General features: G+C 49.3%; 1 protein-coding gene and 1 pseudogene across 1 annotated transcript; one reads left to right on the top strand and one right to left on the bottom strand.

Annotated features, from left to right (window-relative positions):
• The first annotated feature begins 1,948 nt into the window (after positions 1–1,948).
• On the top strand, positions 1,949–3,518 carry LOC101622051 (annotated as a pseudogene).
• Positions 3,519–6,946: 3,428 nt separating this feature from the next.
• On the bottom strand, positions 6,947–17,431 carry SLC4A9 (solute carrier family 4, sodium bicarbonate cotransporter, member 9). The gene is made up of 21 exons (XM_004686530.2): positions 17,202–17,431; positions 16,705–16,865; positions 16,321–16,434; positions 15,823–15,890; positions 15,563–15,720; positions 15,223–15,310; positions 14,841–14,995; positions 14,523–14,633; positions 14,214–14,388; positions 13,911–14,044; positions 13,481–13,743; positions 12,836–12,894; positions 12,432–12,620; positions 12,203–12,316; positions 10,876–11,037; positions 10,541–10,719; positions 9,868–9,940; positions 8,493–8,561; positions 8,083–8,256; positions 7,352–7,504; positions 6,947–7,000 (listed from the first exon to the last, which is right to left on the bottom strand). Exons 1-21 carry the CDS (start codon positions 17,417–17,419, stop codon positions 6,947–6,949), a joined length of 2,871 nt encoding a protein of 956 aa, XP_004686587.1. The 5' UTR covers positions 17,420–17,431.
• Between the last annotated feature and the right edge of the window lie 289 nt (positions 17,432–17,720).

Below are 17,720 nucleotides of genomic sequence, written 5' to 3'. Positions count from 1 at the left end.
TTGTAGCATCCTGGAATCCATGCTTTGTCCCCATTTTACTGACAGAAAACTGAATCCAGTGGTTTAGAGTCAGTAAAAGAACACCTCAGACTCATGTAGCTTGGACTGAGCAAGCTAAGGGCTAGATTTGCAGGCTATACTGGCCTCAAAAGCTTTCAGCGGTTCAGTCTGGAGACTGTAGAGAATTGAAATTCACATGTATGTGTACCACATCTTGCCTGCAGGCAGATGATAATTTGGCTGGGTCCTTGTTACTCAGGTCCCAGCTTAAAGGTTACTTTCTCAGAGAAACCTTCCCTGAACATCCATCTTAAGTCATGTCTTCTCCAAGTCCCTATCTTATTACCCTGCTTAATTTTTCCTCAGAGTATTTGCCATAATCTAAGATAATCTTATTTCTTGTTTGTTACTACTCTCTAATGAAAACTCTGTGAAACTATGATAGCTTATCTGACAGGACACTGTCAATTTTCAGTAATCATTTGTTGAGTATTTCAATAAAGAAGTCTTAATGAAGATGTTTTCAACAATATATATAGATGATGCTGTTGAAATGAGTAAAATAGTCAAGCATTTATAGTTAAATGACATGTTTAGCATACATTTCTCTCAGTCATTAAATAGATTACTATTTTAGAGTCTTCTTTATGACATTGAAAGAGGGCCCTTGGAGTTTTCATTTCTAGCATTGTATGCATTAAACCTTCCTGGACAACCTTGCTAAGTAAAACAATAACGTAATTCTTAACTTTAAATTTCATAGGTGAACTAGCAAAAAAATTAAGGCACTAGAATGACCCCCAAAACAAACTACAGTAAGAAACATTCTCCTTGAGGGGGCCCCCCTGGTGGCACAAGGGATTAAAGTGCAGCACATGAAGCTAGCTGCAGCCGCTGCAGCATGATCTGAATCTCCAGCCAGGTAGGTAACCCACATGGCAGCAGCAGACCTCTCCTGATCCAACCCTTACTCCCCTCAGCAGTGTATTTCAATACATCTGGCTGTTCTGCTCCCTACTCTGTCTCTGGTGAATCCTCTCACCCCTTCCCCATCTGCACCTCTGGCCTGTACCCGAGTTCTTATATGCATAAACAAACAAAATTTTTAAAAAAAGGAACCATTCTGCTTGAAGCATTCTCTTTTCAACATTCTCCTTGAAGCATTCTCTTTTCTTTAAGAATAACAACCCCCAAGGGAATTGCAACTGAGATGGAAAAATGCACAAAATGATGTAAAAATAAACTAATTATATTATATTAAAAAAAAAAAGAATAACACCCCACCCTTCTGGTTTTCCTTCCCTGTCAAGAGCCACTCTTAGTCTGCGCCTTTTCTGATTCCTCTCCTACTTGCAACCTCGCAGCACAAAACTGCCAATATTTGGTCCGTGGTTCTCTTCTTTAATTATGTCCACTCCCTTGGCAATCTTATCTAGTTTGTTTTAAATATAATTTATGTACTAATAACCTTATACAGGTTTACCTGTGACTCAGACCTTCCCCCAAACCTCACATTTGCATGTCTGACTGGCTGTTTGACATCTCTACTTGATTATCAAAAAGCATCATACTTTAAATGCCCAATTATAAACTCTATCAATGCAAATTCCATTCTTCCTATCACTTAAGCCAAAAACAGGAGTTATTCTTGACTTCCCTTTTGCTCATTCCCTAGTGGGAGGAAAATGGTAAAGAAATGAAAACACAAGTATATTTAAATCAACCCAAAATAAGGGAAAACAGAAAAAACAGGACAATAGAAAAGCAGATAAAACCACATCTATTATTAATTACCCTAAATGTAAATGAACTGAGTTCTCAAACTAAACAACTAATTGTCAAATTGGATTTAAAGAAAAACAACTGAATCTGAGTATGTGCTGGTTATGATAGACACACCCAAACTATAAGAACATAGATTAAAATTCAAAGAATATCAATATGTAATATGGGTAAGTTCTAATCAAAAAAAGAAAAATTCTAACTGTATTTGTAACTGACAAAATTGTTTTTAAGCAGGAAGCATTACTAGTCGCTGCAAAATAAGACCATTGCAAAATGGTGAAAAGATCAACTAACTAACCAGGAAGCTATAACAATTTTAAGCTAGAAAGCAGCCAGTAAAACAGCTTCTAAAAATACATTAAAATTTTATGCCTCTGGGGCAGTGTAGGGGGGTTGTTCTCAGTGCTATCACTGCCAGGGAGCTGACCCACATGGCCCAGCAGACCACTGTCTTGCCTACTGCTCCCCTCAGCAGTGTACTTCAGTAGATCCACCTTTTCTGCTCTGTACTCTGTCTCTGGTGAATCCTCTCACCCCCCTGACCCGCATCCCAGTTCTATGTAAAAATTTAAAAAATACTTAGTTCTCTTTCCCGTCTTGCAAGATGACAGGTGAAAAAGCTGAAAAGGCTGCTATTAAGGAGAAGAGACATAGAGCCAAGAAAGCCCAACCTTGACTCAGCCAAAACCCTTCTGAGGGGGAAGCCCCACTGTCCGCGAAGCCCCACTGTCCGTGAAGCCCTGTCCTAGTGATAGGAATGGAAGTTATTCCCAATCTGCTGTGTATTCCAGAAAGGCCATGTACAAAAGGAAGTTTTCAGCAGCTAAAGCCAGGATTGAAGAGGAAAAGGTTCTTGATACTATCACAAAGCCAGTTGGTGGTGACAACAATGGCAGTACCCAAGCAGTACCCAGAATGCCTAGATTATCCTACTGAAGATGTACCTCAAAAGCTGATGAACCACAGTAGAAAAAAAAACCCTTCAGTCATACTGTGAGAAAACTGCGAGCGAGCATCACTCCTAGCACCAATCTGACTATCAGCACAAAAGGGTTAAAAAAAAAGTGTTTAAAGATTTTATTTATTTATGCATACAGAACTGGGGTACAGGCCAGAGGTACAGGGGCAGTAAGAAGATTACCAGAGACAGAGCGGGGAGCAGAACAGGCAGATCGACGAAGTACACTGCTGAGGAGAGCAGTGGGCGGACATGAGAGGTCTGCAGCGCCATGTGGGTCATCTCCAGGGTCGGGGATCTAATTTGCACTGAACTGGCCACCACCAGCTTCCCAGTGCTGCGCTCCCACCCGCTGCGCCACCAGGGAGGGCCGAGGGTATTTTTCTTGAAGCAGCTGGGCAGTGGCTGCTACTGGTGACTGGACCTCTGCCTTGTGGTAGAGTTTCCCTGCATAGCACACCAGAAATTTGTCATCGCCACCTCCACCAAAACTGATATCAACAGTGTGAAGATCCCAAAACATGTCTCTGATGCTGACTTCAAGAAGCAGCTACATAAATCCTGATATGGAAAGTGGGCTCTTCATACAGAGCAGGAGAAATGTGAGATCTCAGAGCAGTACAAGGATGATAAGGAAGCCATGGACTGGCAAATTCTGCCAAAACTCAAAGCTTTTCCTCAGCTCCAGGGCTACTTCTGCTCTGTGTTTGCTCTCACAAATGAAATTCACCCTCACAAACTGGCGTTTTCAATTTCCTATAAAGAACATGATTAAATCATGATCATTTAAGAAAAAAGAAAAAGAAAAATACAAAAAAGCAAAAACTGAACAGATTTACAAGGACATAGTGACAAAGTTGTTATCACAGTAGGTACATTAACATATCTCCTTGTCCAGTATTTAATAGTTCAAACAATTCAAGAAAATATGTATGAAATATGAAATATGTAGGACATTTTGAACAGCATAATTAGTTGACTGACTTAATAGAAGTAGGTAGAAAATTGTTTCCAGAAATTGGGGAATAAAGATTTTCAAGCACGAATGGAAGCTCACACATGCTTAAGTGAAATTATGTGAGAAATCAGTTACAAAAAGGTAGTTGAGAGGAAAGAAAACATGTACTTAGAAAATTTTTAAATATACTTCTTGACAATTTTTGAGTCCAGGAAAAATAATAAGAATATGTGTGTGTGTGTGTGTGTGTGTGTGTGTGTGTGTGTGTGTGTGTGAGCTAAGAATACTGTATCAAAACTTGTGGGATGCACTTAAAACCATACTTTGAAAAAAAATTATTTCATCTATTAGGAGATAATAAAGATGTAAAATATTGAGCTACGAAGTTAGAAAAACAACAGAATAAACCTAAGCAAAATAAAAGGAAACAATAAAGAACAAAAAAATAATGAAATAGTAAAACATTCAATAAAGAAGGTCACCAGAGTCAGAAGTTAGTTTTTTTGAAAAACTAGTAAAACACATTAATTTCTGGCAAAGAGTAACCAAGAATGAAAAAAAAAAGAAAGTACACAATAATATTACAAATAATAAGTGAACAACTGCTAAATGTTCTATATTGATAAAGCAGATAAAGGTCATAATAACTTTGTGCCAATAAATATGAAAGCTTAGGTAAAATTAATAGATTTCTAAAAAAGTCTAATTCAACAAAACTGACTAAAGAAAGGCCCTAAAAAGACCTTGCAACTGGAACCTAAAATTGTTCCCCAAAAGAGTCACTAAAAAAAATCCTATGATCATTAAATCATTTGAGTCAACTTAAATTTTCCACAAAGATCCAGGTGGCTTCACTGGCGAATTCTTTGAGTCAACAGAAAAATGGTGAATGAACAGTCATAGAGTCATACAATGGAATGCTGTACAGACTATGAAAAATGAACAAAGTACAATTATCATCAACCTGATTGATTTCAGAGCAGTGTTGAGTCAAAGAAGCAGTCCATACAGTCCAAAAGAATCCATACAGCTTGATTCCATTATCTAGCACTCAGGAATAGGCAAAATAATAAACACGGGGGATACATAAGTAGATGTTAAAGCTATAAAGAAAAACATGAGAATACTAATTACCATAAAATTGGGGATAGTGTTTACTGGGGTTGGGGTTGAATCTGGGAGAAATGCATAGAGGGAGCTTCTGGCACACTAGAAATACCCTGTTCTTAACCTCAGCGTTGATACACAGGTATACTTTTATTCTATAATCCTGCTTCTAGGTATATATTCTAAAGAATTTCTTGCATTTGCAGAAGATATTTTATTTGCTCCTTTTTATACATCATATATTTTTCAACTTAAAAAGTTACTCGGTCTATGTAGATGACATTCAAAATAAGGTAGATAGGTATGTTCTGACACAGGGAAATATCCAGTATGTGCCAAGTGACAAGCATTTTATAGTATATCCCATTTTAATAAAAATAGCATGTCCATTGAAATAAATTGGAACAATATATATTAACATGTGAACACTGGTTATCTCTGGGATGGTTTCTTTTTTGCAATAATATATTTCTAAAGTGTTTCAATATTTTGAAGTAATCTTATGATTGTGGTCAAAAGAACAAAGATTAGTTTTAATGTGTAAAAAATATTTCAAAAAGAAAATACTTTATTCAGGAAAGAGGTACTTTTTCTCCTTTTTGCAAGCTGTAGTCACTGACAACCTCCTGATTCTGTAAAGACAATTTATGAGAACAAGTTGAAAATGAGAGCAACTTCTGGACTTGGTCCCTTTAAAGGGGCCAGAGTAAATGGAGCCTGGTGAGTCCGTCTGACTGACTGGCCTTTCCTAACCACAAGCAAACCTGCTTGTTCCCTGCCTCTCTGCACCCTGAGTTCAAGAGGGTGACTGAGGTCTTGGCCAGCTTCCCTTCAGTCCTGCCCATTGTCCCAGGTTCCCAGCCAACTGAGCATCTACAGTTAAGCCAAAGGTCGGCAGAGACCTGACTTCCTGAGTAAACACAAGTGGATTGAGAGAAGACATGGCAGGCTCAGGGCATGTGCTCAGCAGCACACAGGGCAAAGAACAGACGTAGTGCCAGTGGATAAGGAAAGCTTGTTCTGTCTAGGCCAGACGGTGAACCACGGTCTCCCTCTGATCCCCAAACTTGTCAAGTGGTGAGAGCTGTTGGGCTCTCCAGCTTGGAGAGGTTTGGAGAGGACACTGTTCCTTGGCCCAAAAGAGAGTTTAGCTCATTAAGCACCCTCTGCCTTAAAACAGTTTCCCTCCATCTTATCCTGACCAGCTTCTAGTCATTCTTCAGGTCTCAAATTATGGACACTTCCTCTTGGAAGCCTTCCCCCACCACCCCAGTTTCTCTACTCTGCGAGAAGCCCTTTAAGGTTCTCTCTGTGCTTCCTCAGCTTAATTCCAACTAGTTTGTCTTGCCACTGGAATTTAAGCCTCCAGAGGCCAGGGACCATGACAACTGTCTTGTCACTGTATCTCTAGCATCTAGATACTCCATGAGTATCAGCAAATGGTTTAATAAATACATGAATAAAATAAAGGAATGGGTCCTCCCTGGTGGCCCAGCGGGTTGGAGCGCTGCACTGTGAAGTTAAGCTAAGCCAAGCCGAGGCCTCTTGAGTGTGAGTTCAATCCTTGACCCCCCACCCCCACCCCCAGGTGACCCACATGGCGCAGCAGACCTCTCCTGACTCGCCCGCTGCTCTCCTCAGCATTTTACTTTGTCTATCTGTCTGTTCTGCTACCCAGTCTGTCTCTGGTGAAGTCTCTTGCTGCCCCTGCACCTCTGGCTTCTACCCCATTTCTGTATGCATAAATAAATAAAATCTTTTTTTAAAAAATAAAGTAATGGTAGGAACTCGAGTGACAGAATCCCTCCACGAGTCTGGAGTGTGGTCTCTGTAGCCTAGAGGAGAGCCCGCCTCCCCTTTGCTCCCCTCAACCACAACCAGTTTGGTGTGAGCTTGGGCTCCCTCTACCGGCCACACTTAAGTGCTACTACAGGTACACTTGCTTGTCTTGCTTCTGCACTTGAGACCTTTCTACCCCCCTCCTCCAGTCTTGGGTTATGGAAGAACTGGAGCATGAAGAAAAAACAGTGTAGTCAGCACACTGGAGGTGTCCAAGGTCTGAAACCCCAGGGACACTTCTCATACACTCACCTCATGTTTCGTTTTCCCAGGTCTCCATTCCCAGACTCCTGTTCCCGCTAATTCACAGAGATGTTGATTTCCGGAGCCTTTGGTTGATACATCAGCTCTGACTGCACAGTAGAGATCCCAGGACAAGTTTGGAATAAATAGAAAGAAACAGTGATACAACACAGAGAACTGGACCCAGTGAATAAAGACCCACACTGAGACAAAGATCAGGGTTGAGAAAGGCAGCCTACTAGAGCTGGTTTCCGTTCCTTCCCACTCCACGGACTCATAAACCAAGGGCCCTGGCCTAGGAAGAAAAATTACCCCCACACCTCTTTGGGGTACCTATGTCAGTACAGACCTAAAGGGAGGGATTGCATTGATCAGATCTCCAGGCTTCTTAGAGATATTAGACTAGACAAGGGCGCCCTCCCCACCCCTGCCCCACTCTGAGGGGCTGTCCTGGAGCTCACATCTTCACTGTCACTTCCGCTGAATGAGTTCTCTGGCTCCAGCCCCTTTTCGGGGATGGTCCTCTCCTCTGGCATCAGTTCATCCAGCCAGAGAAGTTCCTGTGGTGAGAAGACCCACTCCAGTGCCTTTCGAACTCCCATGAGGCCCAGCAACTGCAGGGATAGAAACAAAGCCCAGGGCTTAGCAACAGTGTAGCAACAGTGGTAACACTTACTGAGCACGTCCTACAGCCTATAGGCTAGGTATTGTGTATTGTTTCCCTGGATGCTAGCACATTCCTAAGGTAGCTATAATGATTATTCCCATTGTACAGAGAGGAAACTGAGGCCTGTATTATCATCTCATAGGTCACACAGCTGGGCTGTGGTGACCAGATCGGTCCTACTGCAAAGCCATGACTTTTAACTTCCTTAATGAGTAAGAACAAGGTGTGTTATCACCTCACTGAGTTAGGAAAATGTCAGCATTGCCTGTCCCAGGGTCTCATTTTTCTTCTGGGCTATATCACCCTACCTGTAGTTGATCAGCCCAAAGAGGCTAAGTAAAGAGTTGGATCTCAGAGCCAGCCCACCTGTAGGTCTCCCTCAGTTATCTTTCATTGCCTGAGGATCTCCAACCAAGCCAGGGCAAGCAAGAAAGGAAAGATTCTTCCTCTTCTGAAGGCCTAGTGTACCCTCAGGCTCAGAGTCTCCCAAGCCCTCCAGGATACCACCAACCCTGCCCAAGTCACCATGAGGGGGAAGATGATGGCTGCAGGGGTAGACTTGATTATCCAAAGCAGCCCCAGGCAGGCAAGCTGGATGGCTGTGAAGAGGTGGACCCTGCCCAGAGGCACATGCCGCAAGAACAGGAGATCTGGCTGGTGTTTGGCTGGCATCAGTAATAGCTGCACCCTCTTTGTGAACTGGGGAACAGAGAAGGAGCAAAGCAGTAAATTCAAGTCTCTGGGAGGGTATGGCTCTTAGCTACCCAAGCACAGTGCGGGGAGTGGGGAGGTATCGGAAGTCTCCCTTGGCCTTCTGCCCGTCCAGAGCCTGGAAAGGCAGGACTAGGGCAAAGGGAAATGGCAAGTGCAAAGGGGAGGTGCCAGTAGGAAAGAAGACAAGGAGTGGGGTAGCTTGGTGATTTTAACGGGCTTACCTGGATGCTGCTAATTGCTGCCACCCCCATGTAAAGGAAGATGCCGTAGAGCACAGGCATCGGGATGAACTGGTGGAAAGAAATGGAGAACTGGTAATGGAGTTCATCTCTGCCAGCCCAGGTGCCCACCCTGAGGCTCCAACCCCAGGCTCGAGGATGAAGCCCACCAGGTCTTCTGTTCCCTTCCACTTTGCATGCTAATCTAATCCTCACATCTGTCACATGAGTTAAAGCCTGATTGTCTCCATTTTAGAGATGATGAAATTGGATTTCAGAGACTAAGTGACTTGCCCTTTACCAGACCACCTCTCCAGTCAAATCATCCTGTTCATCTCTGCTGTTTCCTCTAAACTGGCCTCCATCCCCTCCTTCACCATGCCCAGGTTTGGTTCCATGCCTAGCAAGGCCTTTTGCTTTGCTCTTCCTCAGCTGAAATGCTCTTCCCGCACCAGTTTCTCACTACTCATTTCAGGACACTCCAGAAAGGCCACCCCTCATAGTCCCCTGGAAAGTGGACCCCTGGTGCTCTTCACCCCACTCTTTCTTTTTTCCGTAGTTGTCACTATCTGAGATTATCTTATTTTTTTATCTGTCTCCTCTCACCAGACTGCAAGTATGTGGATGATTGCCTTTGAACACCACTATATCCCTGTCCCTGGCCCAGTGCTTGGGCATGGGTATGCTTGGTAAATACCTGCTGAATGAGAGTCACCTAGTCAGTAAGTGGCTGATCCGGTCTGTCTGGCTCTGTCAGCTACTCCACTCTCACCCAACCTTTCCCTCCCCTAACCCCTGTTGTCCTGCCAGGGGCTGTGTGCGCTCCAGCTCTCCACGCTCCTTCGCTGCTCTGCTGTCTTGGCTCATTGAACTTCTGCTATTACCTGTTACTTAATTTTTGTCCATGCACGTGCATGTGTGCGTGCATGTGTGTCTGTTGCCAACAGGGGCTTGGTTCCTTGTTCCTCCCACTCCTCCTCCCTTCTCCACCTCCACTTCCCCCAGGTGCCCAGCAGGGCCTGGCACACAGCCGGTGTTCTCTAAGCATCTGGTGAGGGACAAGTGAAGGGTTTTGCCTCCAAGTGTCTCTGGGGTGTGATGCTCATACTTGAAGTCTTGTGAGAGGCTGGAGGGAGGGGGTGAGCAGTGCCTCCACCTGCCTGCTGGGTAAGAGTTTGGGTTCTCAGATAAGAGAAACTAGCTCTCTTGGTTTCCTCCTTTATAAGGGTCAGATGCCCCTCATGGCTAATGTGAGAATTCGATGAGACCACTGTGGAGAAAGCCTGCCCGGGCCGCAGCACACAGTCCAGGCAGTGTCAGCTCCTGCTGCTTATCACCGTGGCCCTGACCCTGATGCCAGCCAATCTCACAAAGGTACCTTGAGCACTGGTGCCAGGAAGACCGAGACGCCTGTGAGAACGAACACCACCAGTCCCGTCAGCCTCTGCTCCCTGTGGGGAGAGGGAGAAGTTAGCCAGAGTCTGGGAGAGCCGTGGGGTTCACTGGCTGGAGGGATGCCCCAACAGTCACTTGGCAGGGAGGGATCTCAGCTTGATGTGCAAAACTGTGGAAATGGCAGGCCACTTCAACGTGGGTATCAGACCCCAGGCCTCACCATATGTTCAAGCTTATAGTTGTGCTTTGTATTTCTTTTTTATTTTGATGGAACATTAGCAATCTTTACACCACTATAGAGAATTTATTTCACAAATTTTAAAGCTGATTTCACATACTTTCCACACTGTGACTCCGGAAACATTTTTAGGATGAGTCCTTTGTAACATCAATGAGGTGCTTCTGCTTTGAGCACAGTTTATTAGGCAGCACCTCACCCTCGCTCAGCCCTGGCTGAAGGAGAGGGCAGGATAATACTTGCCTGCCTCAGGGCCCGGAACTTTACCCATTCAGCCTCTGCAGTGCCAATGGGACAGTGAGCTGGAACCCTCCAAAGTGAACAGCTTAGAATTTAAGCTGCCCACATAACTGCCTTGTACCCTCTACCCCAACTTGCTGCCCGCCTCCCACTCCAGTCTCCTAGAGGCTGGCCTCACCTGATGCCCAGAAAGCTGGGGGGCTCCCCTGGGGCACAGGCTCTGCTCTCCTTCCGAAGACTGTCCATGTGGGCCAGGGAGATGACGGTGGCTGAGACATACCAGGGCAGCCCAAGCGCTGATGTCAGCAGCAACAGCACAGCGACGCAGAAGAGGTCCAGGTGGAAGCCAGCTCCCTTCTGTGGGTTGAGGTGGGGCTTCAGGATGCAGCTAGCTCGGGTCTGGGCCTTCTGTCCTTTGGAGTGGGACAAGAGGAGCCTTGACCGCCCCCACTCAGCCCTTGGGAGTTGCTGTCCCTTGGTCAAGGGGCCTAGAGTCTCACCAGCAGGCCTTACCTGAAGCCTGTACTCGGGGCGGTTGAGAATGACCGCTGTGATCTGCTGGTCCATGAAGATGAGGATGGACAGCAGCAGAGCCGGCAGGGCGGCTGCCACACTCAGCCACCAGGGGTTGGCTCCGAAAGGTGACACCAGCCAGCCACGCCCAGGGAGAGTGGGCTGGGGAAGGAGGGCCCATGGGCAGGTTGGAGAGGGTCTCCCACGAGAACCTGGCCCATGCCCCTCAGCCTTGGCATTCTTCCACAAGCCCCCTCCCCCACCACCAGAAGACACATGCTGCTGGTGGGAGTTGTGTACCCGCACACATAGCTGGTTCACAGCATCTCAGCTACTTCAAACAGGGTAGGAGGGGATAAGCCTGGGGGTGGGCTGGAGCCAGGTGTCCTGTTCTTTATTTCTCAGAGCCCTCCCCGCTACAAGAGGAAACATGGTAGATCAGGCCTGTGCTCACATCTGGGTGCACAGAGCCCTCCTCCCCAGCACCCCCTAGGGTGTGGCGACTCAGGCTCAGACCTGCCTCATCTGAGGCAGGGGCAGGGCTGGGTGTGTCTGCGTCTGTTCTGATTAGTCTGCTCTGATTACAAGCGTCAGTGTGGGGGAGGGGGCCCCAGGTGTTGCCTCTGTGCTGAGCCTCTGAGGCTGCCCCAGTTTGACGACCACCCCCCCTCACATTCTGGGGGAAATTGGGAGAGAGAGCTCCAAATGTACAAAGCCTAGGTGCTAAGTGGGTGCTGTACTTTGTCACTGACACAGTCCCTCTGGAGAGGGAGCTCCAGCGTTACCAGATCAGAGCTGCAACTAGGGGTATAAAGAAGAGAGAGGGGAGTGGGTAGGGCCGTACCAAGGATAGGGAGAACCTGTAACAATAGCTAACATTTAGGAGGTCTTGGTATGTGCCAGCCCCGGGCACCATGATACGTACTTGTGACACTAATAAACAACCTATGGGGTAGGAACTATTATGTATTACTTACATTTTATAGATGAAGAAATCAAGGCTCAGAAATGTGGGTTAACTTGCCTAAGGCCACACAGCTAGGAAGTGGCAGAACTGGAATGCAAACCCAGGCTGGCTGGTCAGGACCATCCTCTGAACCTCTTCGCTATAATAATAGCTCTTGTGTATTCTGTGCTCACTTTGTGTCTGGAGCTGCACCTCATTAATTCTTACAACCACTCTGTGAGGCCTTTATTATGCTATTTCTATTTTATGAGCAAGGAATTGGAAGCTGAGAGGAAAAACATGGCGTCTATGCATTTTCTTCCTCAAGGGTCCTGTCTGCTGGCCCAGCTTTCCCCTCGGTTCTACACTCCCAGCTCTCACCTTGAACTCTCTGGGGACCATGAGCTTCGGCGTGGCCAAGCCCAGGAAAGCATCGAGGCCACAGCCCAGCAGAATGGCCAGGACTGAGGAGAAGTCGCTGAGTCCCTTGCGCACCTAGCCACACAGTGGACACTCAGTCAGGTTCAGCATGGCCACCTCACCCGTTCCCATTCACAGACAGGGCCCATGGCTAAGCCAATCCTCTTACAGGAAAAAAGGTGACACTCACCATGGAAGGGAAGAAGCGGCTGGTCCTTACTTGCTTGAGGGCCATGGCAAAGAGGAAAGAGGCAAGGAAGAGCAGCAGGGAGAAGAAGGCGATGTCTGGGACAGCATGACAGCCGGGCCCGCGAGGGAATCCGCCCCGCCGGGCACACTCAGATGGGGGCAGCAAGGATACGTTGACCAGACCTAGGTCCTGTGTGGAAGGACAGTCGGGGATGGGTCTGTGGGCAGGGGAATATGCATCCTACTCCAGATCCACCCCACGGGGAGAGGGGCCCACAGAGACACCAAGGGCCCAGAACCGCAGGGCTCTAGCCTCAGCAGATGGCCAGGCCTCAGTGAAGTTGGAGGCCACTATTTTGGCCTCCACCCTTTCCCTCCCAGGCCCTCCAAAAAGCAGGACCTCACCATGCTGAAGGTGTCATCTGTGTCTTTTGGCATTGGCCTTATCCACTGAGACTCATTTCCTGGGAAGGAGAGAATTCAGGTGTATGCCCCGCCCCCTGGAAAGCTGCTCTCTCCCTTCTGGAGCCTGATCTCACAGGTCCAGTTGAGCCAGCCAGGCAGTTCTTAGCTCTGGCTCATTTGTCTGTGAATGTTGGGATAATTGACTTCTGCCCAAATCCCTTTGCATCGCTTCACTATCTGTGTCCCTGGTGGCCACCACAGGACTGGCCAGGGTGGATGCCCAGTAAATGTTTGCTGGGTAGCTGAGCATCCAGAACTGAGCATGTCCACCCCTAACTCGGAGTCTAGCGCACCTCTCCCCACGTGGAGGGACTTTGGTTCTCAAGAGTAACCCTCTACCAGGTAAGTCGGGGGAAGCCATATTCTTCTATCAGCATTGTCAGAAATAAAGATGTCCCACCTCCTCTGTGGTCTTATGTCTCAATTGATTCAGAACCAGAGTGGGAGCGAGTACTTCTGCTTATTAGGTGAGTAAGTGATCAGCATTTTGCTGAACTTAACGGAGGTTGGGGGGTGAGGAGGATAACTCTCCTCCTCCCCAGCATTCTCCCTCTATTCACCAAGCACCCTGGTTCCCTCACCCACCTCCCGGGTCTGGGTACTGGCAGAGGCAGCCATAGGCGAGGGATGTAGACCTCTGGATGGGGTAGGCCCAGGTCAAGCTGAGCATTTTGCCCACAGCATCATAGATGAAGATGAGACTGATGAGGGCACAGAAGCCTTCCTCCGTGAAGCGGGTGAAATAACGCACCAGCACGCTGGCCTCTGTGGCCACCAGTGTCAGGCAAAAGGTAGCTACCCAGATGCCCACCCAGAGGCGGAAGGGCAGGTAGTCCAGGCTGTAATCTCTGGAGGTAAGAAAGGCAAGGCTTGTTTCAGGGCTGTTGTGCAGGATGCCAACCTCTGGTCAGGAGCCAGGGTGCCCCACTGCAGATCCCACCCTTTGCCATTGACCCAGCAGGACCAGGCTGAGTGTGGCTAGTGAGTGAGTGGTCAGGGGAGTGTGCTCTCCTACTTGCTGAAGGAGAAGAGCAGGCGTTCAAAGACAAGCACTGGTCCCGTGCTACTGAGGATGGTGAGGGGCTGGCCCGCCATCAGGCAGAAGGCAGCTCCAGCCACTGCTGTGCCCAGGAAACTTTCCAGCACCCCCTAGAAGCAAGCAGACAGGGGCCCATTGTAGGACTCTGGAACCCTCAGCACCTAACGGAAGCTGCCTGCCGGGGCACTTTTTTTGCCCACCTGTAGTCCCAGGGGAGGGTGAACAAGGGCAAGGCCCAGGCAAACCCTGTGCTTTCTGGGGTCACACAACCCCACACACCTGAGCACCGTCTGTGGCTTCTCCCAGCAGCCCTCCAAAGGTGATGGCGTTAGTCACGGTGGCCAGGTAAATGTAGATCACAGTTGAGAAGCACTGGGGGTGCAGGGCATCCAAGAAGTCACTGGGGTACCACGAGGCCTTCCGGCGTACATCCTGGATGAGACCCCCAAAGAGCCTCCCGACCGAGGGTCTTCAGTGACCCAGGTCCGCACACCAACGCCCCCAGTCCAGGATGAGCCCTCGCGTGGTAATGTCCCTGTGTCCTCCCGGACCCAACTCCCCTCCCCACCTCACCCCAGCTCGCCTCACCTGCCGGTCCTCTGCAGCTCTGGGCTGGGTGCTTGAGGCCCATGGTCGTGCCTGCCCTCAGCCAGAGCCCCACGCCGGCCAGAGTTGCCCTTGAACCCCCGCGAAGGGAGCCTGATCAGAAGAGGAAGCTAAATGGGCCGAGGCTCCCCGGCAGGTTAGCGAATCGGGACCGAAGTTTGTGACGCACTGCTCCCTGGTGGCTGCTCATGTCTCTGCCCGGGACGCCAGACCCAAAGGCATATAAATGTCCTTTCCTGCACCCCGCCCTTTCACAACATTAGAACTGGATTCAAAGCCTGGAGGGGAGGATGTAGATACCTTTTATGCTGAGTGGGCAGACATTTAGGCGGGGGAATCCGAGCTGTCGGGTCCCATCGACCTGGAGGCAGCACTGTCACCTCCTCTAGGAAGGCATCCAGGGCTGCCAGAAGGTCATGAAGGGTGCTGGCCCGACGAGCTGACCACTGGAATTGCTGGAGACAGGGCAGTAAATGCACATCTGGGCCCTGGCATGCATTTACATGATCTCAAAACTAGACACAGAGAAGTCATTCACATTCATTCATTCCCAAGTGCATCCATAAAGGAAGAAGGAAGCTCATAAGGGATACAGTGGTAGCCACAGACACTTCAGTCCTTGCACTCAGGGACTCAGTTACAAATACAAAATCTGGTTACATGGGCACAAAGCCCTTCTCACCAGGTCGCTCAGGAGGACAGCTGTTGCCCGGCCCATTTCATGGTATCCCCTTTCTAGTGTTGCGGGGCCCAGGAGGAGACAGAAAAACCTGCCGACAGAACCAGGCCCCAGGAAGTGTCAGCGGGTGCTACCCCAGAGGCCACTCTGGCCTTGACCTTCCTATCAGCCTCAGACACGTGCACACCTGCTCTGTACACTGACCGCTGCCCCTCCCGCTCCCCAGACCCCTCAGCACCTTCCCCCTCCGCTCCCAGGCAACCGGACCTGGAGCCTTCCCAATCCTCAGTAGGGGCCCTTCTTCTGGACTCCAGGGTCCCTGACTCCCCTGGAGCAGCCTCACCTGCTCGGGAGGGGCACCTCAGTGAGGGCTCCCAGCACCACTGGCTCCTGAAGTCTCACAAAGGCCCCCAGTGGCTGTGCCAGGAAGCCCAGCTCTCCTGCCAGCACAACACCTGCTTCAGCCCCCCGGGGCAGCTTCTGTCGCAGAGGGTTCCGACACTGGGTGGGGGTTCAAGGAGACACGGAGGGTTGGAGGTTACGTGGGCAGGGGATGGAGCCCCTGACCCTTCTCCCAGTCCTGCCCAAGGAAGGGCCGCAAACCTGCTCCTTCAGGGAAGCTCCCTCGTCCACGTCATTGTCGTGAGAAGCCTCTTTGTGCTGGGCAGACCCTTCAAAACAGCATCATGCAGTGACGGGGAAGCAGGCCTTGAGGGTGCACCCACCTGGCTCCCTAATGGCTTTGCTGCTGACAAGCTGTGAAGGCTGGAACACCCCCTTCCACCTCTGAAACTCAGTTTTCTCATCATTAAAGTGGGGATCATTGTGGTACTACCTCAGGGGGTGCAGGTGAGAATTAAATGAGCTACACACAATATGCCTGGCCTTGTCTCTACCAAGAACTCTTCTTTGAACTCTGGCTGCTGGGACTCAGCCCCCTGCTGTGACTGACCCCTTACCATTCCACTCCACACCCCACCCCACCCCCCCATTCATCCTCTTGCCCATGTGAAGAGATCTGAGCTGGGGAACATGCAGGGCAGAGCTGACACCCTTCTGCCACAGGGTCTTTCATCCTAGGCCCAGGGAGGGGCCTCTCACCGCAACAGGTCCTGGGGCCTGGGGCCTGGATGACATGCTGGGGTCTCTGTAGCAACAAGGCCTGCAGCTGCCCTCTCAGCTCTGGACTCAGCCACTCCACTCTGGTCACCTGCTCTGGAGAACAGACGTGGGGCTTCAAGGCTTTCTGAGAGTTTTCTGCCTCCCAACTCTTCCCCCTTTCCGTGTCCAGTTCCCACCTCCCCAGGGTAGTGTCAGGGAACTCAGAGGCTGGCGAAGTTGTCCCTTCACTCTGTTTTCTCCCCTGGTTATAGGGTGGGTAACTCCCAGGGCAGGGTGGGATAGATTCTGGAAAATTCCAAGACTTTGGAATCTTAGCAAAATGGTATGCTGCCCGGGTCCTGCCAGCAAAAGGCTCCAGCATACCCACAAGCTCCAGGAGGCTCCGAGCTGGACAGTCGAGCAGTACAAGGCCATTGGTCAACAGACTGCGAAGCTTCTGGAGGCTGGGCAGTGCCAGGGTGGGAACGTGGGGAGCACTCCATCGGCCTGAACCCACCTCTACTTTCTCTTCAAACAGTACCCATCTGCAGTGGAGAGGGATGCTAGTATTATTGGGGGCCTCTCTCTCAGATCCAGGAGCAGAAACACAGGGAAGCCAGGGCCGATAAGACAATGGAGGGAGTTGTGGGCCCCCTGTTGTCCCTTCCCCCACAGTTACTCCTCATCTTGGTTCTTGGGGAACTTAAACCTAGCTGTAGAGAAGCTAAGCGTCATGGAAGATGAAGCCTGGAGTGGAGACAGAGAGAGGAGCTCCTGATTAGGAGTGAGAACACACCCAAACTGGAGGAACTCGGGGTCATAAAGGCAATCCCAGCTGGGGTCGGAAAAGGCCCCCCAAAACTGGCCTGGGTCCTACTCACCTGCCTGTCTGTTTCCACTCTGGTGTCTGAGGCCAACCCAGCAGCTCATTCAGCTGAATGAAGAGCAGGGGATCTTTGGGTACCCCCTGTTCCCTGCTGCCAGTGGCTGAGGGGGCATCAGGGCTGAGGCCAGAGCCAGTGCTGCCATCCAGCTCTCCCATGGGCACATTTTCTTGAACACTGGAGACATCAAACTCCTCCTGGCCTGGAAGCTTCATCTTGGAGAGGCTGGCACAGACGCCCGGGGCGTGCAGCCCTACACTCTGAGGTCAGGAGCCTTCGGGCTGCCACATTTATAATCACACCACAAGCAGCACAACACAGAGCAAGGCCTGCTGACACCAGAGCCAACCGGGTCACTTCCCCTACTGGTTTGCCACAAACCGCCCCACCCCGGCCTGAGAGCATTTGTAAGGTTAGCCTGACCTTTTTGAGGTTCTCCAGAAATGCCCAGATTGGCAAAAGTGCAATCAGGTCTGACCTCACTGTGTTTTGTGTAAATAAACAGGAGTAAGTCTC

This window comes from Condylura cristata, unplaced genomic scaffold (genome assembly GCF_000260355.1).
Source record: "Condylura cristata isolate star-nosed mole 26May11 unplaced genomic scaffold, ConCri1.0 scaffold00021, whole genome shotgun sequence".
NCBI classification, from domain to species: domain Eukaryota; kingdom Metazoa; phylum Chordata; class Mammalia; order Eulipotyphla; family Talpidae; genus Condylura; species Condylura cristata.
This window is presented reverse-complemented; position numbering and strand designations above follow the sequence as displayed.